We start from the raw sequence: 24453 nt of genomic DNA on the forward strand, positions 1-24453 counted from the left end.
TGCTGAGTTGGTTTTGTTTTATTGCAATGGTAATGAACATATTAAGAATTAATAACATTCAGGAGTGCTTCCAAGTTCCACTGTCATTTCTACAAAATAGCAGATTTGTCAAATTATAGTTTATGTAACATAAAGTTACCCTTTTGAAGTTTACGATTCAGTACTCTGTATCTGTATGTTTAAATATATGTATGGGGTGGATGCATAGGGTTCAGGTATGTCTACACATGTATGTTTATGCATGTGGAAGCCAGTGATCAGTCATTCCTCGGGTGCCATTCACATTTGTTTGCTTTGAGACAGTGCCTGTCATGGCTTGAAGCTCACTGGTTAGCTGGCCAGTGAGCTCCACGTGTCCTTCTGTCTCTCCTATCCAGTGCTGGGATTGCAAGCATGTGCCCCCTGGCTTTTTACATGGATCCTAGAATTGACCCAGATCCCCTGTCTCTCCAGCCTTCCAATTCAGTGATTTTAAATATGTTTACAGGACTGTGCAACTATCCCTGCAGAATATTATATCATCTCCAGACAAAATCTAAACTCATTCTTACATCAGTTCTGAATATTTCATATAAATGGAACCATGCATTTTATGTCCTTTTGTGTCTGATTTCTTTATTTATCACAATGGTTGGCAGTCTCATCTGTATCATGATAATATGAGGATTCTCAACTCTTCATTTTCTTTTTTAAAAAAACATTTATTTATTTATTATGTATACAATATTCTATCTGTATGTAAGCTTGCAGGTCAGAAGAGGGCATCAGATGGTTGTGAGCCACCATGTGGTTGCTGGGAATTGAACTCAGGACCTTTGAAAGAGCAGGCAATGCTCTTAACCTCTGAGCCATCTCTCCAGCCCCACTCTTCATTTTCTTTATGAGCAGTGTTCCTCCTCCCACCTATTGATGGGCATTGTGTTTTCAGTATTGCTTCTATGAACAAGTGTGTGCAACTTTTCATACTTTGAATCACTTGTATGGATGTATGCTTTCTGTACTGTCCGTCATGTCTTGGGAATGAAGTATGGACTGTGGAACAACCAGACTGTCCTCGCCCTGCACCATCTTACATTCTCGCCAACAGTAATGGAAGCCTCCAGTGTCTTTACCAACACTTTCCTTGTCTCTCTCCCCTTTTGAGGCTGCATCAGATGAGTGCTGTCTTCCTTTGGTTCATTTTCATGGTTAATGAAATCGAGTACTTTTCCATGTATCCATTTGCCATTTCTATATCTTCTTTGGGATATATCTTCTCAAACATCCTTCTTCAGTTTTCAAGTTGAGTTTTCATTTTCTCAGAAATTTTTTAGCATACATTATTTAGACACAATGAGCTTCATATAATATATAATTTTATATATTTTTAGACAGGGTTTCTCTCTATAATAGTTCTGGCTGTTTTGGAACTTGCTCTGTAGACCAGGCTGGCCTCAAACTCAGAGATCTGCCTGCCTCTGTCTTCCCAAGTGTTGGGATTAATATATATAAATAAATTTGATCACTCCCCATTTCCCTCTTTTGTCTCTTTTCCACTTCTGAGTGTCTTTGTCTTCTCAGCTAGCCCCACTTGTTCATATTGTCTTTTGACGGGGGGGGGGGGGGAAGCTCAATGAGCTTAATTAGGATTGCTTACAGGAGTGCAGGCACCTTATCAGTAGCTCTGCCACTGAGGAAAAATATCACTCCTCCCCCAGCAACCAGTCATAAACTGTACCTCCTCAAGGAAGGGTGGGACCCCATGAACTTTTCCTCTTTTGGCTCCTGTTATCTTCCCATTGGAATTGTGCTGTTACTGAGATTTAGTATTTCATTATATATTGTGGGTACTGCTAGCCTTTTGTGCACATACTTTATTTCTGTAAGTTATCTTTTTTTACTGTCTTTAAAGCACATATGTTTTTAGTTTTTTCCCTCTTTGTTTACGAATTTCTTGGCAGTGGTTTAAAAAAAAACCACTTGATTTGAAGTTGTGATTTATTCTTGAGTTTTCTTCTGTTTGTCATTTACTCGTGTCTTTAGGTTGATTATCTATTTTGAGTCCATTTGAATTTGTAGTATGAGCTAGAAGTGTGACTTACTTTTTTTTTTTTTGACTTACTTTTTTATATGTTTTATATGATGCTCTGGTTGACCCAGCATCTTAGATTGAAGACTGTTTCTTTCCATACTGAAATGTCATGATATCCCATGGAACCAACTGAGCATGAATTTGAAAGTTTATATATAATCTGTCACATGCCAGGAGCACACGTGTGATTACTGTAACTTTTTATTGAGTCTTAAAGCTGAGAAATGTGAGTCCTTTGGTCCTCTTACTACCAAGATTGCTTTGACTCTTTCAGATTATTTGTATTTGTATATAAATTTAGATTCAACCAATTTTGTTGTTGTTGATTGTTTGACACCAGATCTCATATAGCTCTCCTTAAACTCAACTTCAAGATCTTCTGGACTCAGCTTCCTCTGTGCTTGCATTGTAGGCATGCTCACATGTAGGTCATACCTCCCCAACCCTCCCCACCCCACTGGTGTTTGAACATGGGGCTTTGTGCATAGTTCTCGGCTCTCGGCCATTGAGCTTTCTTCCTGTGTCTTCAGTAGTCAATATAGCAAAAACAAGGCCCCTGTGATTTCTTACAGGGATTGGGTTGAATATGTAGTGGCCCCTGCCACTTGGCCTAAGACTGAACTTGTTTTCTGCTTTATGGCATGAGACTTGAGACCATGTTATTAGAATTCTGTGGCTAACTTTATAAATGATCTAGAACCTAAGGCATGCCATTCACACGTCCAGGCATAGTACATGTCTGCTTTGAGCCCTTCCACCCTGAGTATACCTGTGTAACCACCCAGACTAACAAGAACATTGCTGGGACATTGGGAATTTCAGTGTCTGCTTTGGGTTAGGTCATTTCATCTTCCTGGGCCTTAACTGAGGGACTTAAGTGGAACATGAACCCAGAATGTCATGGACTTAAGGTATTCACTTCCTGGGTTCAAATACCAGTCCTAATGCTTCTCACTCTGACATCACCAGCAGGTTAATTGAACTCTGTACTCCAGTTTGCTCATCTGTAAGGTGAGGATACAACCACCTCATAGAAGGATTGACCTGTGTAGAGTACGTAGAAATGGTTGGTTGATCGATGCTGTGAGCACTGCTTTGGCTGTTCCTGTTCCAGCTGCTGTTGCGTACATCTCCTCCCTGGCTGTACAGCTTTGACTCAGCTGGCTTCCCAAAGACGACTGCTGTGCCCGGGAAGAAGGGGACAGAGGGATTATAAATAATGAACGATAGAATTTCTAAGTCATTTACCAAAACTGTCTCTGACAGCTTTTTATTCTCCCTTCATTTACAACAGCTTTTGGAGCTATTTGACAGTGAAGACCCCCGAGAACGGGACTATTTAAAAACAGTCTTGCACAGGATTTATGGCAAGTTTCTCGGGCTTAGAGCATTTATCCGAAAACAAATTAACAATATTTTTCTAAGGTGAGTGGATGATGGGCAAGCAGGAGAGCAAAATTGATGTTTTTACAAATGTTAAGTAAACCTCCAATAGTTGAAGGAAATGTGCTAACTTCCTTCTTGCTCCCCTGCCTATTCCTCCCTCCCTCCCTTTCCTTCTCCTTTCTTCTTTCTCTTCTCAGGTTTGTTTATGAAACAGAACACTTCAACGGTGTAGCTGAACTGCTGGAAATATTAGGAAGGTAAGCATTTTGCTGTGAGTTGCGGATTTGAGTGGATCTCATTCTGCAGATCATGTTCAGGTGCTGAACGGGGTGCTGACTTGGATCTCTTGCTCCAAGAACCTTGGGTCTCTCTTATTTGTGCTTAGCCTGTTTCCCAGGCGACTCAAAGACTCACCTTTGCTCTTTTGTTCCACAATTAGATATTGTTAACTACCCCACAATGAGAAGGAGCTCACAGCTTACTCAGAGACAGCGTGTCTGATTGGGTGTCAGGCCAGTGACAGCAAAGGTTCTCATTCACTAGGCTTAGCTTGTGGGTTACCTGTCCTTTCTCACAACTGTTGAAAGCAGACTTATAATGAATTGAAAGATTGTGTGCCCAGGGATGGAGTTCTAGGCAGCTCCTGGCCTCAGAGGAGGAGCGAGGGAGCTGTTGTGTGAGGTTCAGAGCTGACAGAGCTGGATAGTGATGGTCTAGTCTTTCCTCCTAAGAGGAGAAATGGAGGTGTGGTCTCCCTGCTGAGCAGAGGCTTCAGGGATGAAGAGAAATGGTGTCTAGAGAAGACAAGGGGATTTAAAGATACCAGGCAGGCGAGGTAGTGCTCTCTGGAGGCGGAAGGCCTGTGTTTGAAGAACAAGTTAGCAGGGTGGGCGCTAGACAGAGGAGCAGAGGGAGGACAAAACATGGGTTTGATAGGAAATTTTGAGGTACTGTCTGCCTGTTTTTGAAAGCACAGCTTCCTCTGTTGGATATTCATAATCAGATTCACTTTCTTTTTAAAATTCCTACTTAGTAAATTATCTTTAGTTGAAGTAACTAAAAAGTCTTGACTGTCAGTAGTGGGAGGGGTTGGCTATGTTTTTTGGAAAAATAAAAACTGAGGGGTAGCCAGCTCACAGCAATAGTTTGTCTGGGTTAAGTATGTGGAACGACATTACTAACCTGCTTTTTCTTTTTTCTAGTATTATCAATGGCTTCGCTTTACCACTTAAGGCAGAGCACAAACAGTTCCTGGTCAAAGTGTTGATCCCTCTACACACTGTCAGGAGTTTATCTCTCTTCCATGCCCAGGTAGGATCTTATAGTAAAACCTTTATTTTTATTTTTTATTTTTGAGACAAAGTCTTCCTTTGTAGCTAAGGCTGGCTGTGAACACGCAATCCCTCAGCCCGCCTTTGAAACAAAATCAAGTTTGTGGACTTAGGATATTGGTTTTCCTTTTCCTTTTTTTTTTTTAATTTAATTTTTTTTTTTTTTTTTAAAGAAAAAGTGTGTTAAAGGTTAAAAATGGTTAAAACGCTCCCCGGGGAAAATAATAAAGCGTGCATTTTATTTTTTACACACAGTAGAATCTTGGAACTATTTTAAATGTAGGAATGGCCTTTGTTCCATATTATTTCATAGCTGACTTCTGTGTCCCCAAGGTTAGCTGCTGTAAAGACTGCCCATAGCAGCATGGAGTGAATGTGGAGTGTAAGAAGGTGATAGAGTGGGGCGAGTGTGGCCACCGTGGGCCTTCCCCGTGAATTGGATGCGCTCCAGTACTGGTCCCCTCGCCCTTTGCCCTCGTCTGCTTTCCCTCGTCCCATTTTGTACACACAGTAGACACTTGCACAAGTAAGCAGACCTCTCAGTAGTTTCCCACCTTCCTTTTATAAACCCTTCATTACTTTGAAAAATCACCTTGTGATCCCGGCACTTACAAGACTGAGGTAGGAGGATTGCCTCCAGATTGAGGCTACATTGGCAATAGTTAGTTGTCTCAGAGAAAATCAGATACGGCCATAAAAGGAGTAGCGATGGTAATCAGCCTCTGTCACACTCACTGTAACCCTGTTCTGAACACTGCAGTGCATGGTAAGCGTGCCACGGGAAGACATAATTGATCTAGTGATAGTTTTAATTTTAGTGCTTTAAGCCTCTGGCTCCTTTCTCTTTTGAGTTTGCATTAAAATGTAACACATTTTTTTTTAAGTAGTGTTCCTTCTTAAATGTGGAACTCTGTATTTTGAAGAAAAAATTCATGCATATGTTCCAGATTTAGCACGCCATCAAAATGCTGGTGTTTTAAAAGGGTAGGTCTCCAGTTCAGGAATGTTTCCGAGCCCTCTAGAAAACGTCTCTTTAGTCTGTGCTGTGGGATATAACATTTTGTGATTATTTGAAAACATTCCTGTTGAGACTGGAGCACTCCCCAGATTCTGACTATGGCAAAGTATATGCTGTGGTCTTTTTGGGAAGCTGTGTTTTCAGGTCCCATGTAGGCAGTTGCCTAGGTTTTTAGAAAACACTTGCTTCCCCGTAGAAACTAAATCCCATAACCTGAGATGTCAACTGTCTGGCTGTAAACGAGATCCTCTCAGAGTGCACTGTGTCAGCCACTTTCCGTCAGCCTCAGAAATCTTAGAACTCTTTTAAGAAAAAAATTCCTCTGGAGTCTTGTTGCTCTGTCATTGACTTGAAAACACAGCTTTTAGCTATAGTCCCTGCTACTCAGGAAGCTGGGGCAGGAGAACCATTTTACTTAGGAGTTCAGGACCAGCCTGTGCAACATAGCTGGATCCCAATTCTAAATGAATAAAATTTAAAAGCATTATTTTTCCTGAGAGTTTAAATGAAGTGATTGTATCATTAAAACCAGAGCCTGGGGCTTTTGAGATGTGTTGGTGCCGTGAGCACTCAGCTTTTGCAGTGTGGGATTTAACGTGCTGTCCTTTCTCTTTTTTTCTTGCCCAGCTGGCGTATTGTATAGTACAGTTTCTGGAGAAAGATCCTTCACTTACAGAACCAGTAAGCTATTTATATCTTTCCATAATGTGAAAAAACTTAAGAAAAAACATTTTTTATTAAAATCATGTGAAACATTAAATGTCTCTTGTTTTTTCTCCTTTTCTTTTATAGGTTATTAGGGGTTTAATGAAATTTTGGCCTAAAACATGCAGTCAAAAAGAGGTAAGTATTTAACATCAGAGAATGCCGGTATTGAAGGAAGTCTTTGCCAAGTGCTCAGTGGGGCTAAGCATGCACAAGCATATATGCCTTATCTAAAGCAGCTTTGTAGGTCGGTGGCAGTCAGTGTTCTCATTTTTTTAAGTTATAAACTGATTGGCCCATTAGCTCAGGCTTTTTATTAACTCTTAATGACTTATATTAGCCCATTATTCTTGTCTGTGTTAGTCACGTGGCTCAGTACCTGATTCGGCGAGGCAGAATCTTGCTTCTTCTGTGGCTGGGTCAGGACTGCAGACTGGTGTTTCATTTTTACTAGTGATAAAATTGAGGCTTCTAGATGTTAAGTAGCATACCTAAACACACTGAGTAAGAATGTGCCAATAAGCCAGAACCTGCTTCCTGAACTCTAAACCCCAAACTTCTAGCTACTGTAACCCCTGGCCACGCCCCACTGTGTATCCAGTTATTTAGCTCAATTGATAGCACATTTATAATGACTTTGCATAGCCTGGAAGCCTACTCTAGTGCTCAGGGGTTCCTGGGTGCAGTATCATAATATATAGCAGACGTTGAACTTGTCATGCCTGGGAATGAAGGACCATACAGTCACCTAAACAGGCATGTCCTGCCATGAGTCTTTGTAGGGAGGAGTGAGTCCCCAAGTAACACCTTGAAGGGAGCCTGACCGTCTCCACACCAGTCTGAAGCCTTCTCCTTTGGCCTAGAAACAGAGCCACCTGTTAGCTTTCTGTTCTAAGACATGGGCGTGACAAAGGACACAGTAGGTGGAAAGAGCCTCTCCCTCACATCAGCTGTGGTCCTAGTCCTGCTCTAGAACCTCAGAAGGTTACCCCATTTCTTGACACCATGAAGTAAAGGGAATCTCTTCATCACTGCATCTGCACCTTGAGATAGGATAGAAGCATCCTTCTTAATACTTGAATCACCTAGTTGCTTTTCCCAGTGTTATTTTTCATGAATAAATAGGCAACTGGCATTTATTTGTTATGTTTCAATTCTATTTATACAAATGTCTAAATCTATTTGTCTCACTCCATTGTGTGATCTTCAAGCTTTCTTTTGCATATAGCCCCAGGCCATGAGATTCACTGTGCTCTAGAGAGAGGGGAGGAGGAGAGGGAAGGAGTATGTACATATGTGTGCATATAAGCATAGAAAACAGGTCAGTGTGTGCTGATGTGGTTCATGTAGTACTTTAACATGAATGAGTTTGCTGTTTGTCTCAGGCTTGGAGAGCATAGCAGAATGACAGCTGCTTGTCAAGTGACTGTGTCCTGTGGTGGACCATGCACATAAGTTCAGGAGGGTTAGCCATTATTTTTAAAACATGGGGTCAGATGGAGTGTTGGTTGGTGTTAGCAGTGGGCAGAGTCCCAAAGGCCTGAAGAGGGAGAGGCCAATTTGCCTGGGGTACCGGAGCCTCCATGTAGTTAGAATTCCTGGTGCTATCAGTAATTTACTTCCCACAGATGGGGTTTGCACGTGGAGGCCAGAAAAGGACTCTTGAGACAGTGACTCGCCGTAGAACTTGGAGCTAGGCTGCAGCCAGCAAACCCTGGAGATCCTTCTGTCTCAGCGCCCTGTAGTATTGGGGTTGTAGGCATATAGACCACTCGTCTTCTTATGTGGGGACCGGGAACTTGAACTCAGCTTTTCATGCTTTCATAGCAAGCCTCTTACCTGCTGAGCTATCCTCCTAGGCCAAAATGAATAGAATAATGTCTGGTTCGTCTCCCTCCCTCCCTCCCTCCCTCCCTCCCTCCCTCCCTCCCTCCCTCCCTCCCTCCCTCCCTCCCTCCCTCCTTCCCTTTCTTGACTTTTTGTGTGCATTTTTCTTAAAACTGTAAGTAAAATTGATCCTGTGGAGTTTTTAGTGATGGATTTATATTTTGTTTTTTGCTTCTGTGTATAGGTCATGTTCCTTGGGGAGCTGGAAGAAATCTTGGATGTGATTGAACCATCACAGTTTGTTAAAATCCAAGAACCTTTGTTTAAACAAATTGCCAAGTGTGTTTCTAGCCCCCATTTTCAGGTTAGTAGTAAACAGAACATGTGTGCCATGTGAACCAGTTTGGAGAAATTTTGTTTGTGTTGAAAAATAAAGCCATCATGGGCACTAGCTACATTTATTTATTTATTTATTCATGGGGGGGGTTATGTGTATGTGGGTATGTATACATGAATACAGTGCCCACAGAGGCCAGAAATGTCTTAGATCTCCCTGGAGCTGGAGTTACAGGTTTTTGTGAGCTGCCTAGTGAGGGTGTGGGGAACTGAATTTGGGTCTTCTGCAAGAGGCAGTCAGTACAAACACTGTCTTAGCGATTCAGCTACCTCTCCAGCTACTTTGTCTTCATTTGGGATTTTCTCACAGGCTGACTGTACTGTTAACAAATAGTCACCCGACCTTGAACACCTGTCCCTAACAAGCTCTATTTCTTAACTTCAATTCTCATAATACCCTGCAAGAAGGCATGATGGGAACACAAAGCCTAGAGCAGTAAAATGTCCTAACTTGGGTAAATTAAATGAAGGGAGCCGCTAGGGTTTTGCCAGTGTGTGAGGAGTATTGTAATGCTTAGGAGGAAAGAAGCTGAATGTTACCCTGTGTCGTCTTTCCCACTGTTTTGGTAAGGCTCTTCATGCCTTGCTCAAGGTTCCAAACTAACAAGGAAGTTGTGGTTGAATTTTAATTTGAAATGTGGTCTCTTGCTAAAAAGGCTAAATAAATCCCATGACTTTCCATGGCCTGCTCTGCCTCCTTGTGGCTGTTTGAGGAGAACAGCCTCGATGTGTGCTTTCAAGGAGCTGCAGGGCTATAGAAACTGCTCTGGAGAGAAAGGGACCAAAGTTGAATGCAGTGCTTACTTCTACCTGGTGGCTGCCTCGCTAAATGTCCACCCTGCAAATCCAGCAGACTCACCATGCTGCCCACCACTTGAAAATACTGTCCAATGGCGCAAAAGCTCACTTCTCATTTGAAGGTCAGATAGAGGCCCTGGCTCTTACTGTTTTTAAATCTAAAGACATGTTAGTGTATTAAGCTAGTGCTTATACCACAGAGACCAAACAGGAAAAGTAACTGGAGCACCATTCTGTGAAGAGCCGGTCTGGATGCACTAGAAAAAGGTTTAGGACAGAGTGTAGAGATTTTGCAGTCTGTCCAAAACATAATTTCTAAATTTACATAAATAAAAGAAGCCATTTGAGTTCAAGTCCAAGGTGAGTAGCTCAGACTCACAGATCAAGTTAGAGCATGGCAGCATGGAGGATAGAAAAGAGGGATCCAAGACAATGAGCAAATGACCCGCTTCTCCAGGCAGACACCACCGTAGAAGGCCACAGCTTTCCAAGCAGCATCACAAGCTGCACACAAAGCCTGAAGCCCTGAGCCTGGGGGCTGGAGAGATGGCTCTGAGGTTAAGAGCACTGGCTGGTCTTCCAGAGGACTCAGGTTCAATTCCCAGCACTCACATGGCAGCTCACAACTGTCTGTGACTTTAGTCCCAGGGGATCCAGCACCCTTACACAGACATATGGGTAGGCAAATCACCAATGCACATAAAATAAAAATTAGTAATGAATTTAAAACAAAACAAAACAGGCTGTGGGGACATTTAAGACTCAAAGTGAAGTAGACCTAAGCCAGACAAGGAGTTCTGAAAGCTGAGCTGGACGAGGGTGTGTGTGGAGAGTAAGGATGCGTGGGAACTACAGGGAAGAGCGAGGGAATAGGTGGGAAGTGTAGACTCAGAGGAGAGGACGATTAACAGGTAGGGAAAACTTTTCCTTCCCAAGCTGGTGAACCGCCTGGCGACTTCCTGAGAGATCATAAATCTTCACGAAATGTAAAGAGTTATTAATATTTAATTATACCTTTGATTGAATGATTTAAAAATAGCCTTTTAAAATACTTTTATTTGAAAGGGTTATAATTTGTCCTTTTCTTTCCTCAAAGGTGGCAGAAAGGGCACTCTATTATTGGAATAATGAATACATCATGAGTTTGATAGAAGAAAACTCCAACGTCATCCTTCCCATCATGTTCTCCAGTCTGTATAGGATTTCAAAAGAGCATTGGAATCCGTACGTGTTCAGTTTCCTTCCGTCCTTCCCCTCCCTCTCCTCCTGCCCTTCTCTCCCTTCCTCCTCATCCTCTTTTCCTTAGTAAAATGTCCTGCAGCTTGCTGTGCACCAGATGCAGTGCCCATTGCTAAAGGTGCCCACATGACAAGATAAAAATCCCTCCTGAAAATTTGCTGATTGAGGGACTGAAGAACAAACAAATATTTCTGTTAAAAAGTGCTATTTGGTTAAAATACCTGTTTACTTGAGAGCCTTTCTGGCCTATGTGAAGGCCCCAGATATATTTGGGGAATGTGCTAGAGCTCCAAAGAATGCACATTGGCTGGCAGGCCTCAAATTAAACTTGGTCATTTTTCTAAGGCAGGAAGGATCTTACTGTACTGGCCTGAACCTCAAATTCATGACCTCCCTGCCTCAACCTCTAGAGTGCTGCGGTGTGGCAGTGCTTGACTTCATTTGGAACCCTGATGGAGGTGGTGGTGACAGGGAAAGTTCCTTCAGACAGGGATCCCTGTAAAAGTCACGTTTTAAAAAGGTGTCTGTCTCGTTCCGAGGCCTGTAGGCTCCAGAGGACAAAGGCGTGAGTGTGCAGTACTAGAAAAGGGAGCAAGGCCTACATGAGCTTTCTGCAAGGACCTGTCAAGAAATGCTGAGGGGATGTAAGGAGATGATCTGAAGAGATCTACATTTTATGGGAATATCCGTTTCCTAATAGCTAGCTAGGTTATTAGATGGTGGAGGGAGACAAAATTTTAGAGTGTAGGACAAGTTGAATTTAGCCCTAGAAAAGTTAACATATTGTATAGCAAGGTGCGTTAGCACGTCTGTCTATGCAATAAAGTTATGTGGCATTACAGGATTAGTAGGTGCAGTTCAGTTTATCATATCTGTCTTTTAAAATTTTGCATAGTTATAAAATGTTTTCTTTTAGTTTTCTAGCTTGTTCTATATTAATAGAACTCTGAAGAAGAGCTGTTAAACACCGTCATACAGAATTCTGTGGTCTGGAGAGAGCTGTAGGTAGTTCCTGTCAGTTACTGTCCAGTTTCCAGTGCTTCTTCAGGGCTGTCCTTGGGAAGAAGACCATTCTTGAGCTTTAATGTAGTTTCCCTTCTTCTGGGCACCAAGCAGAAGCTGCAGCATACACCAGACCTCTTACTAACATGTGGCCTCATTTTTTTAGAGATGCCTTCTTAGTAAGATTGGGGGGGGGGGTGTTGCAAAATGGAGGCAACCATGTGTAGTTTTGAAATGGGAGACACCATTCTTTTTGCCTAGTCTGAGGCACTCAAGTCTGTGACAGCACAGTTCTCAGGTGTCTGTATCTAGAGTGCATTCTGCCTGATAAGAATAGTCGAGCAGCTTAGCCTCTTGGCTGTGTAGTGCTCCATAGCCAAGAGCATCCTGCACCAGCTTGGCAGTTTTCAGCATGGGTAATGGGTCAACAGAAGGGCTAAGCAGGAAGGGACAGACGAATGTAACCCCGCAACAGCAGCTTATAGGGGCTTGGCCGCCTGTCTTTGAACACGCGGTTTAGGAGCAGTTTCTGACTTGATGTATATTATTACTTTGAAAGTCATTTTTAACCACCTGTTCTTGTGTATAAGGTATAAATGGTCTGTCTGTCTGTCTTTGTTGTTTCTTTGTTTTAAGATAATCTCTGTATATAGCTGCAGTGGCCTCGAACTCTCAATGCTCTTACTTCTGTCCCCACAAATACTGAGATTACAGGTGTACACCATCAGCGTGTGTGTGTGTGTGTGTGTGACTGCACGCGCACACACCTGCCTAAGCTATGTGCCCAACCTCTAAAGCAGTAAAGCAGCTTTATTTTTATACTGGCATTTTATTATGCATTGGCCATACAAACATGTTTGCTTTGGGCACCAATAATTTGGAAGGGTAACTTTGGGTTTTAACTCTGCCATCCCTCAGGAAGACTGTGAACAGTAAAGAATTCAACTCCAGATGTGGGATAGGAAACCAGGTGTGGTGATACATGCCCATAGTCTCGGCACTAGGTAGGTGGAGACAGGAGTATCAGGAGTTCAGAGTCATCCTTAGGTACATAATGAGGCTTAGGCTAACCTGTGCTACATGAGTGTGGGAAATGGATTTGTAGGGGAGCATTGGGGGTAATAAGGTTGGCAGAGAGGAGAGGGTAGGAGGGTTAAGATGATCAGAATGCATCTTATAAGTGTATGAACTTGTTAAAGAAAATCTTCAAGTATTTTATGTATATATAATAGAGGAGAAGCTGTCTCATGCCTGCCAGAAATGTCCTGCTTTTCCGTTCAGCGCCCCACTGTGGAAGACTAACAGTACATTCTCTTCTCTGTCTCACAGGGCTATTGTGGCGCTGGTGTACAACGTGTTGAAGGCCTTCATGGAAATGAACAGCACTATGTTTGATGAGCTGACAGCCACATACAAGTCAGATCGTCAGCGGTAACTTTTTAAAGCTCTTTTGTCTGCTGTGCATAAGGCTCCAGAGTCCTTTCTAAGCTCTTTGCTGACGTTGCCTAGTTGCCCTCAGATCCTAAACAGCAGCCTGGTCCTTACACATTCCACCCCGCGTGCGCATTAGCCGTGTCCTTATCAATGCGCTGCCCAGTAGACGGTCCGGTCCGTGATGGTGTGGTGTTGGTGGACCTGCTGCTTCTCTCCCCTTGTCTCTGTTGTACTACAAAGTTCAGAACCTGGCACATAACTGGACTTTCAGGTCCACTTCAGGGAACCATTGGGTTCTAGTCAGTTCTCTGGGCTGACTGTTTGCTAACTCACCCAAACTAGAATTGGGCTAGCATACTTTATTCCACCACAGGAGAGACTGGGCACTGTTTGTCCAGAGCTTACGTTCTAATCTAGAAACCAACAAATGCATTATAACCTAAAAGAACAGTTGAAAAGAATACAAACTTTATTGGTCTTGTATTAACAAATCGCGAAGTGATTAAGACTAGAATGGAGCAAAAAGGTCTTTCTTGATTTTATTTACATGATTCTCCCCTTGTATTTTTATTATATTAAAATAAATGATATACTATATAATAATATATTAAATGTTAAATATGATTAAAATTATTTGTTATTTTTCAAGGCACGGTTTCTCTGTGTAGCCCTGGTTATCTCAGAACACACTTTGCAGACCAGGCTGGCTTAAAACTCAGAGATCTGCTTGCCTCTGACTCCCAAGTGCTGGATAAAGTCATGCACCTCCATGCCTGGCCCAAGTTTTGTTATAAGTACAGTATGTTCAATTTGCTAAAGAATGCTTTTTTAGTTAGGCTTTAGTTGCTGTGAATTGATTTCGTTTTAGAAGTTTACTCCATTATCATCATGGCAGGGGGCTTTGTAACACGCAGGTAGACGTGGTGCTGGAGAGGTAGCTGGGAGTTTTCCATCTAGATCCCAGGCAGCAGTCAGAGAGACACACACAAGGCCTGGTTAGAACATTTGAAACCTCAGAGCCACCCCTCAATGACACACTTCCTCCAACGAGGCCACACCTCTTAATAGTGCCACTTCCTGGTGATCAAGCATTCAAATCTACGAGCCTGTAGTAGGGCCATTCCTATCCAAACCACCACAGATATAACGAAGAGGTTAGGGGAACACAGAGCTCTTTGTGGTTGGTTCTTTGACTAGACTCTGATCACAGGAAGGTGAATGCCAGCTTTGTAGGTCTTAAAGACTCCCAAAGTGGGCATGTGGGGATGTTCCACCTGGGATTTTGCTGGACCTCATGGAAGGATGTTTCCTGCTATTGTTTTGCTTCTTCGCTTTCCTTATTTAGAATGTGTTACTGGGTTTTACCAAGGAAAAGGGCAATGGGTAGAAAGGTTTGAGAACAGAGGACCAAGGCAGAGACTGTTTTTAAGTTACAGGATATGGTTTATGGGAAACCGTTTAATCACAGAATATGGTTTTAATTATAGTATTGTTTTTAATTACAACATTGATATTAATGTCAATTCTGTATTACCAGTTGTTAAAAATTACTAAGTTTATAATAACCCTCCATGTTCTACAGTTAAGTTAAAATTGTAGAAAAGTTATTTTTTTAAAAGAGCTAAGGGGAACTGGAAAGATGGCTCGGCTCATCTGTGAGAGGATTTACTGCTCTTCCAGAGGACCCGGGTTCAAGTACAGTACCCGTAACAGCTCCCAAAAGTTGTAACTTCAGTTTCAAAGGATTTAACCTGCTCTTTTGGCCTTCCTTAGGATTAGGCATGCACACGATGTATAGACAAAAAAAATCTAGACACTTTAAAAAGGGGGAGGGGAATTAAGGGCACATTAGAATACCATGGTGAACCATTAAACAGTTCACAGTGCATAACACTTGCCTGTTAGGGCAACAGAGACCCTATAATCTTTATTATTATTGTAGTAAACAGGGAGTAAGTGGGTGAAATCTTAGTAAGAATATTGGAGGAGCTTCAGTGTAAGTAAGTGATAGGGTGTGCTTGACTCAGTACGCTCACACACACACACACACACACACACACACACACGGCCTTATTGCAAATTAATTGAATTAATTAATTAAATTAATGAATTTCCTCAATGAAGTTGTTTTGTGATCTTTTATTATCTAAGCTAAATAGTTCAGTCACTTGAAAATAGATGGAATTCACTAAGGGACTAGGAAGAGAGAACTGTGAGGTTGCCGGGCGGTGGTGGCACACGCCTTTAATCCCAGCACTTGGGAGGCAGAGGCAGGCGGATCTCTGGGAGTTCGAGGCCAGCCTGGTCTACAAGAGCTAGTTCCGGGACAGGCACCAAAAGCTACAGAGAAACCCTGTCTCGAAAAACCAAAAAAAGAAAAAAAGAAAAAAAAAAAAAAAAGAGAACTGTGAGGTTGACCCGATAGAAGGCTAAGGCGGTTAATAGTAAATGAACTTCCTTAATGAAAGTTGTTTTATTTATTTGTTTATTTATTTTTAAAAAACAAGAATGATACTTTGCCAAATGTGCAAAAGGCTGTTCTTGAGCCTATACAGGTATTGGCTTCTCCACAGAAGTGAGTAACTGTTAATTAGTGATTGAGCATGGGTATCTGGGGCTGTGATGAAAGAGCGAAATAGGAGGTTTTACTTGTCGATGGCAGGAAGTTGATGGTTTCAGTTCCCAGCAGATTTTTTAAGCATTACGAATCAGAATGGTGGGTGGAGTAAGCTTTTGACACTGTTGCATATGGGTGCCAACACTAGTGCTATGTGAAATGAAATGGGAGGAGAATTTGACAAGATTCCCAGCTTTTCAGGGTGCTGAAGTCTTAAAATTCCCACCGACAGTGAGAAAAACTGGGAAAAATAAGGCTGGCACTCAATGCATCAGAGATATTTAGACTTTTGGGAACCAGATGTGGTGCACATCTCTAATCCCAGCATCTGGGAAGTGGAAGCCAGAGGAGCAGGAGTACGGGGCAGCCTGGGATGCATGTGACAACAAAAAAGAGGAGTATCTAGATTTTTTCCAGTATATAGTTGCATTTATATGAAAGGGCAGTAAAAGAAAATCCATAGACACATCAGACCTGGGTGCCAGGGTCTGGAGGAAGGAAGTGGGCAGCATGATTTCTTCTTTGGAGATGATGGGAATGTCCTAAGCTGAGACTGTAAGAACCTAAGTTGTCAGTATGAAAGTAGTATGGCCGCTCAGCGTCCATTCATCTGGAGAAAGAAAGGACACACAGGACAAATCACATTGAACACTGTAGAGCCGATGAACCGAGGGAGCAGCTTCCATAGGAGAAGATGATGATGTCATGATGCCAGCTGTAGTTTAGGGCAGTGTGAGCTGCCACAGGATGAGCTGATTTCAGTTGGTGGAAGTTCCCAAACCCTTGCTTTCCTCTCTGCCTCTGCCAGACAAAGAAGTCAGAGGCATTAAACCTTATATAAAATTTATGTCTGTGTACTTAAAACAGCGTTCTCTGAGACCATTTGTTTAGACTAATATCTTCAGATTGTACTGTCAAACAAGAGATAATTGCCCAGCCGCTTGCTTACAACTGAGAGTCTAGAGTCTGGAAGCCAGCAACTCCCTTTCTAGAGACCGACTCACTCTAAAGTGTAACCCTCTTCAGCCTTCATCTTCTTCTGTCTTACTCTTTATTAAAATATTAGTTGAGCTTTTTGCCTTTTGGGAAGAGGTATATGTTCTTTCTGTAGCTTAGGCTAGCCTTGAACTTCAAGTAATCTTCCTGTCTCAGCTGTATGAGTGTGGGATTACTTGTCAAAATTTTCTAAAATATTTGTTTTTATTTTTTCTGTGCATGAATATTTTGCTTGCATGTATGTATGTGCTATACATGTTTGTCTGGTGCCTGCAGAGCCCAGAAAAGGACTTTGGAGCCCCTAGAACTGGAGTTATAGACATTCATGAGCCACCACTATGTAGGTGCTGGGAACTGAGCTTGGTCCTTTGGAAGAGCAACCCTCGGCTCATAGCTGCAAAGCCCTCTTTCTAGTACCTAAAATATCTTTCTGAATAAATTTCAACTTAATTTAAAAGTAAAAAAAAATCTGTGATGATTGGATACTTTTCTAATGTTGTCCCTTATGCCCTTAAATGAAGTTGTTCTAGTTCAGAATTACTACTTAAGTTTAAAGACTTTATGTTTGAAGACAATTATGCCTGAAGAAGTTCACACTGTGCAGATTGCAGTTAAAATAGCAGTCATAGTAAACAAGGTCTAAATTGCCAGAATATTAATTATTAAGTGAAGAAGTGATTATGGTATATGATTCAACATCCCTGCAATTGCAATGGGAATGTCAGATTGCTTAGTTTTCTTAGAATTTTTGTTTCGCTTTTGTTTTGTTTTTTAGTTCAAGGAGAATGAAACTTAATTTTTATTGGTTTTCTATTTAAAAGTTTATTTTTTATGTGTATATCCATGCACATAAAAGGCACACATGTGTTTGTGTATGTGCCACATATCTACAAGGGAGATGGACAGAAGAGGATGTTCAGTTTCCTGGAACTGGAGTTTTAGATGGTTGTGAGCTGCCATGTGGATGTTGAGAACTAAACCTGGGTTCACTGGAATAGCCAGTGCTCTTAATCACTGAGCCATCTCTCCAGCCTTATTTTCTATTGCTAAGTATTAGCGATTGCTGAAATAGTGTTTAACATTTGAATTCCATGCAAAGATCACATTATCCATATTAATTTCTCTGAGTAAAGAATATGCTGTTGCTGAAGTGGGATATGCAAGGACCAGTTGCTTGAGTCTGAGGCAGCAGAGCTCCATGCTTAGGAATGGTTTGAATTTGTGACTTCACTGTGTTATCTTGGTCCATTTTTTACCAGTTCATTGTAGTAAGCTAGTAATGAACTGAATTAGGTTAGTAGATGTGAATTCATGTGATGAAAAATTTTAAATAAGTGTGAATGTGTTTAATTTATAGTTTTATGTTCTTTGATTATGTACTTCCTACTTGATTGATGTTAAGCATTTGTTTAAAAATAACACTGAAATTTCCAAATGTCTTTGGCAAAATTCAATCGCTGAACCTATTTTGGCTTATCCAATTGTGGTAAACTTTGCCAAACAATGCAGTCTGAAGTTCTGGGAATCACTGGTAAATTAGTATTTAACCAAGTTTGAAGGCTTGTTCACTTAAAATTTTAATACACCATAATACTAGTATCCACAAAGTTTCATGTAGATCATTAATACATTCTTATATGTTATAATATAAAAATACATATCATAAAATATAAATATACTTTGATCATATGTTTTCAGAAATGACCAGTTTCAGTATGCATTGTATGGGAAACTGGACACAAATGAAGGAGAGAATGTATTTTCTTGACCTTGTCCCTTTTCTGTCAGTGTTGTTTCCAGCATCTCTTTTGAGTATTTAATTTGGGAACATATAGAAGGTTGGGTTCTAACAAGGCCCTGAGCCTTTAGAAGCCACCAAACACTTTGGTTTTAAGATATGCGATACTAGAAGCCTTCTCTAGTTTTCTCAGTAATTGTGCACTGTATTATAATTTATACTGTATCTGCAGATAAATGGATGTTGATGTGAACCTTAAAAGTCTTGTTTTCTACTCTGTACTATTTCTATGTCAGTGAGAGTGTCAGCATAGACCCCACATGAGGGAGAGCCCCAAAAAGAAATCCCAAGAAGCTTGCTGCCAGTTGCTTCAGAGCCTCTAGGGCAGTCTCACCAAACCCTTTCAGTTGTTGACACTGTTTTCTGTTTTTTCCTCCAGTGAGAAAAAGAAAGAAAAGGAGCGTGAAGAATTGTGGAAAAAATTGGAGGATCTGGAGTTAAAGAGAGGTCTTAGGCGCGATGGGATAATTCCAACTTAACAGCAATCTGACTGCGACATCACTAACCCATGGGGTCACATGCTTATGTAGTAGAAGGATGGAGCAACAGTTTTCTGTATTGTGCAACTTTACAGTAGATTTCACATTTGTCTCATTATTACAGCAGCACTGTATATACCTGTCTCTAAGTAAAGGAAACATAAGGACTTCAATCCAAAGTTTGGACAGTAGATGGACTTCTCAGAACTTTGCAAACATAATCATTGTTCTAACCCTCTTAAAAAAAAAAAAGAAAAAACAACAAAAGGTCTTCAGAGATCTGTTGGTGAAATTGCTATGTTAAAATTCCATTATCAGGAGTTCCTTATTTATCACTAGCAGAGAGTATGATACAATTTTCAAATGTGAACAATCTTAAATTTAGCTTGTCTTTCTGCTAAGCTGTTAAATGTATTTATAGTAAAGGAAGAAAAGATTGTCATTCTTTATAAGTTTGTATAACACCCTCCTCTGGACAGCTTGACTGTAATTTGACATCCTTTCCTTTTGCACACCTTCATGAGTCAAATGTCCACATGGAATGGGGCAATGAATTACAGAGGTGAAATTTGTCTGCTGGGTGAGCATCTTCCCAGTGCCCAGGTGTTGCCGGTACTCCTTTAGTTTTCAGATCAGGAGTACCAAGAGAGGGGGTGATAAGCATAGTAGCGAAGGGAATGTTGGGCTGTGTATCAGATATGGTGAGTCCAAATCAATGTCTTGAATCCTTTGAAAACAGGCAGCGGGACGCGCAGGCTGCAGCCCCTGCAGCACTAGCTGCAGTCGCCATGGTGCACCCAGACCAGAGACAATTTAGACATGTCAGAAAAACGTCCTTTCCGACCCTATGAAGTGAGAAAGACAGAACACTAAGCATATAACCATGTCGTTGAGCACCAGGACTGCGCATCCAATTGGGAACCGAGTGGAGCAAACAGCGCGAACTGTTTGGAGTTGTTGCCTTACTTTCTAATATGTACTTATAAAGTATTTCAGCAAAAGAGGATGCAGCCTCTGGGAGAAACAAAACATGTTCCAGTGTTTTTTTGTAGATTCTCGTTCAATAGCTCATCACAGCGCCAGCCCTGTTTTTAGCCAGAAAGGATTCAGGATCAACATTATGCATTCTGATATGGATGCATATTCCTAACTACTGTATTTGTTACCAAAAGTGGTTCTACAAATGCTACTGAAAAAAATCTGGAAATTCCTAATGTCCTGAGTATTAATAATAAAGTTTAAAAAATACTTTTATATCAAAGGTGCATCGTGACCAAATTGTTTAAGAAATAAACACAAAACTAGGGCTATACTCTAGGTGTATCTTATTGGCTCTCTGTTCTGTATTAAAGGAAGAATCTTGCTTGATAGGCAAATTGCTGATGTACTGGAGTGCAGTATATACTTGCCTGATGTGGTTGCATTGCTGTGTTCTGACAAATATGTGTTGGGGGATTTGTTTCCTGGGAAGCTCTTGCTCATTAGAGACAGGGCAGCAGCAAGCCCATAACCCTGAACCATCATGTCCAGCAGTGTTCATGACGTAGAGCTGATTCTGTGTTCATGTGTTGAGTTGTGATCATAGCTAACATGAACACATGAACTGTTGTTGCTCTCATAGAAATACCATATAGATATGGGCTTGTATATTTCCTTCCTTTTAAGTGTTGTTCGCAAGAAAAAGGAGGGGAAAAGCCATTGATTGACCTTTCTCACTTATGAAGTGTTTCCAGGTCAGTCAGAGTGTGTACATAAAAGTAAACTAATGATGGGTGATATTTTCATCTAGGTACCTTTGGTTTTTTTTTTTTTTTTAATGCCTTTGTTGATTCTCAAAAGGAAAGACAGTGTTTTGTTGTTGTTGTTTTTTAAGGTGTGAGACCTCCAAGTACAAGATGGTTCTGTGGAATGACTAGGGTTTTAAAGAGCATTAAGGAGAGTCCAGTGTTAGAAACGTACTGGAGCAGAGGTGCAGGTTCACATATTGATGCTAAACCGTAGCCCATCTCTTCTTTTAGCTTTTCTATTTTAGCCGTTACTTTAGATTTTCATTACACGTATCTTTGATAGTATAAACTTTGCTTGCCGTGACCTGTGCCCCTCGAGATGAAATGTGCTCATTTGAGATGAGCGAGGTCAGGACCCCTCTCTGCCCCATGTCCTTGTCCTCTGCACTGAGGGCGAACAGTGCTGGCACCCTGTCAGTTTTATCTGTTGATCATTCCCAGCTGAGAAGAATAAAGCTAAGCTTTAGACTATTTAAAGATTTGTGATTAGAGCTGTCTAAACTCACAGGGCAACTTCTGAGAAAAAACACTCATCTTTCTTTTTAACTGAAAGTGACAATATGACACCTGTCATGTTGTGTGTGGTAACGAGAAGCTAGCCCAGGTGACCTGATTGTTGCACTATGTGACATATTTAAGGACACACTTGCTGCGTTTGCAGCAGCCCCTTGTCTGACCTTCCCTGGGCAATCCTGCTGTCGCTTTCGTGAGTTAACTATGACAAACTCAGCTCTGTGTTCTATTTTGTTTGCTTCATAGTTTCCAGAACTATATATAAATATATTTTTTCAATAGCAAATATTGTAGTTAGTGAGTGGTGACCACTCCAACCTTATCCCTACCATATTGGTTTCAGGGATAAGTCTTAGAGTGTCCTTGGGAAAAAAATTAAGATTTAATTTTAAATGTTGTGATAGAATGATGCCGAGGCCGCAGGCTGCAGGCCTGCCACGGCTGTGTGGGTGAAGTGATCATCTCCTCTGGATCAAGCGTACACTTCTCATTGCGCTCATGTCCCTGGTGGTCCTCCCTCATTGTTATTGTCCTTTGCAATTCCGATTACATTTTGTTCTTCCTGACATTGACTGTTTTTTTTTTAATAAAATAAAAAATAAAGAAATAAATAAACCCCTGAATGTGACTGGATGTGCAGGAGCAGAGCAAGTTCCTCCTTCTTGGGCTCTTTGCATAGGTAGCAGGGTCATGTGATTCTGTACTTCCTATACACGTGCCTGCAGCGGCAGTCCAGGGTGCAGACAGACCTAGGGAGTGCTTGGAATCGCACCTGCTATGCTGAACACACAGCCCTAGGCTAGGTCACATTATGGAAAGGGAAATAAAGTATACTTATAGCTTTAAAAGCTGTTTTATGTCTTTGTGGGCATGGGGGATCATGGGGGATGGGCAGTGGGTAGGATGGGAGGCTGGTGTCAGCATTACCAAGTTTTCTTTTTGTGCTTTGTTTTCCCTTTTAATTGGTTGTATTGATCTGGCCCAGGAAATGAAGAGCTTCTCTCCTTTGATGTTATCACAAAGTGATGGTCGCCTGTCACAGAAAGGTGGCAGCAGGTGTGGTCTGTGGTGTTGTATTTGCACAAGAATAGCTTTATTTTTGTATTCTGGCTCAGCTGCTTCGGAGCGGAGTTAGGGGATGAGCCATAAAGGACTTTTGTAATAAGTATATCAGCAATGCCTTTTATATTCCTCTACATTTAATTTTGAGAACCTGAAAGGATTGTGCATCTCAAGAGGAAGCTGAGCAGACCTTGAGTTTAGTGGAATGTTAATTTGTGCTGCTTCTTGTGCACGATAGCGGCCGTAGTCTCTCCTGGAAACGAGCACCCCATATTATGATGTCTGTGAATACAGGTTTCCTTTTCTCCCTTCCTCTCTTCCCCATCTCCTGTTTTCTCTATCAGTCCATTCTTTTTCTTTTTTTAATTACTCACTGTAAATAAGTTGTAATCTAAACCTCATGTATCAGTGGGGGACTTTCAAATATAAATATTACCAATACATTTTCTGGTTGTTGTCTGGTTTTTGATTGGAGTCCCGTGAGAATGCCATGACCATTCCCTTTGGCTTGAGGATTTCACTCAGCTCCAGCCTCCCCTGGTTATTTCTCAGTTCATTGTTGTAGCAGGAGAGGGCAGCAGACATTCATTTTCCCTGCTGGGAGGCTGCGGTTCTTGATTGATTTTGAACTTAAATGTGAGCAAGTGAGTTATTCTTATTTTTTTTTTAAACAGCATCTGTTCATGCATAGGTGTGAAAACTGAACCATGAATATGAAAAATTGCATAAGAAAATTATAAACTGGTTCAACCAGACAATGAAGACTTCTGATCCACTTCAAAGTTAAAAATGCTCCAAAACGCTTTCAGCCCCGTTGAGCCATACTTCTTCCTTTTCAAAGGGCAGACTGTAAGTGGAGGCTCATACATTGTAATTAAGTGTTTATCTTTAAAAATGATTTACTCTCTGAGAGTGTTAACAGACTAAGCAATGTGATCTTGCCCTCCATGGCCGTGGAGAGACTGCACTGTGGGTGTCCCCAGTAAATAAGCAGCGAAGGGTGCAGGAGCCTGGCTGGCTTGCTTTTGCGTTGACTAATGTGTTTAACTGAGTTTCGAGGTGTGTGTGTGTGTGGTGCTATCAAGCTTCAGTTTTGAGAAAGTTTGTGTCTAGGCATATAGGACACTGGGGAGTGGCCCAGTGGCTATCACTGTAACAATGTTCCTTTAATCTGTTGTCCAGTGTGCAGTGTGGGACAAGATTGGCGGAATATCCCGCCTGATCCTCCAGTGTCACTGGAATATCTCAAGGGGAGGGGAGGGCGGCGGAGGAAATACTTCAGCAGAACTGGCCGAGTTTATGCTGGCCTTGCCCTGGAGTTCAACACCACGTTCCATTTCTTCCTCGCAGGAGTTCTCCTTGGCCTCCATTCGGCAGCTGGAAGATGAAACTGCCCGTCCTCTGAGGCCTGGCCCCAGCATCCCTCTCATCATGTCCTGCTGGGCCAGCAATCGCACAGCCTGCTCAAAGAGTGGGAAGTGATTTGTATGCCTTCTAAACTTGCTGCCGCCGTGGGGCCCTTTCTGTGCAAAGCGTTTGCATTCTGTGGGGTTGCTCTTCTAGCTAATTAGATTGTGTCTTATTTGGAATCATGGAACTAGTGTTTCATAGTTAACATGAGTTAAAGATACCGGAAATCCTTTGGGTCCAGTAAGTTTGTGTTTTGAGGTGCAATATTTGTAGCATCTGAAGATTTAAGAGACAATTTCAATGTAATGTTTAGTTCTTTGTATAATACCGTCTCCTCCCTATAAATACTTGTCAGAATGGCGGCAAAGCGACATACACTCTAATTCCCACTCCTCTTTGTGTAAGCTGGGTGTCCTGAGGGTCTCAAGTGAGCACAGCAAAGGGAAGTTAAATTTTTATTTTTTTAGGACTATGATACATGGTCATTACAGAGTACACATTCTTGAAAAGGAAGGGTTTTTGTCTTGTTTAATATAGGATCTTATTATGTAGCACTGGCTGGTCTAAAAGTTAATGTAGCTCAG

The 24453-nt window shown here is 41.6% G+C and overlaps 1 protein-coding gene across 2 annotated transcripts in view; it reads left to right on the plus strand.

Annotated features, from left to right (window-relative positions):
- The window catches only part of Ppp2r5e (protein phosphatase 2 regulatory subunit B'epsilon), a 143950-nt gene extending 121068 nt beyond the window's left edge, over positions 1–22882 (plus strand). For both annotated transcript variants that reach the window (XM_057782234.1, XM_057782235.1), the window contains exons 6-14: positions 3366–3496; positions 3655–3714; positions 4660–4768; positions 6434–6487; positions 6599–6649; positions 8583–8702; positions 10629–10756; positions 13103–13204; positions 18998–22882. In XM_057782234.1, the coding sequence (XP_057638217.1) occupies positions 3366–3496; positions 3655–3714; positions 4660–4768; positions 6434–6487; positions 6599–6649; positions 8583–8702; positions 10629–10756; positions 13103–13204; positions 18998–19097 (855 nt within the window). In that variant the 3' untranslated portion in view covers positions 19098–22882. The remainder of the gene's footprint in view (positions 1–3365; positions 3497–3654; positions 3715–4659; positions 4769–6433; positions 6488–6598; positions 6650–8582; positions 8703–10628; positions 10757–13102; positions 13205–18997) is intronic.
- Positions 22883–24453: the final 1571 nt, after the last annotated feature.

The sequence above is a fragment of the Chionomys nivalis genome, chromosome 10 (genome assembly GCF_950005125.1).
Source record: "Chionomys nivalis chromosome 10, mChiNiv1.1, whole genome shotgun sequence".
In the NCBI taxonomy this organism is placed as follows: domain Eukaryota; kingdom Metazoa; phylum Chordata; class Mammalia; order Rodentia; family Cricetidae; genus Chionomys; species Chionomys nivalis.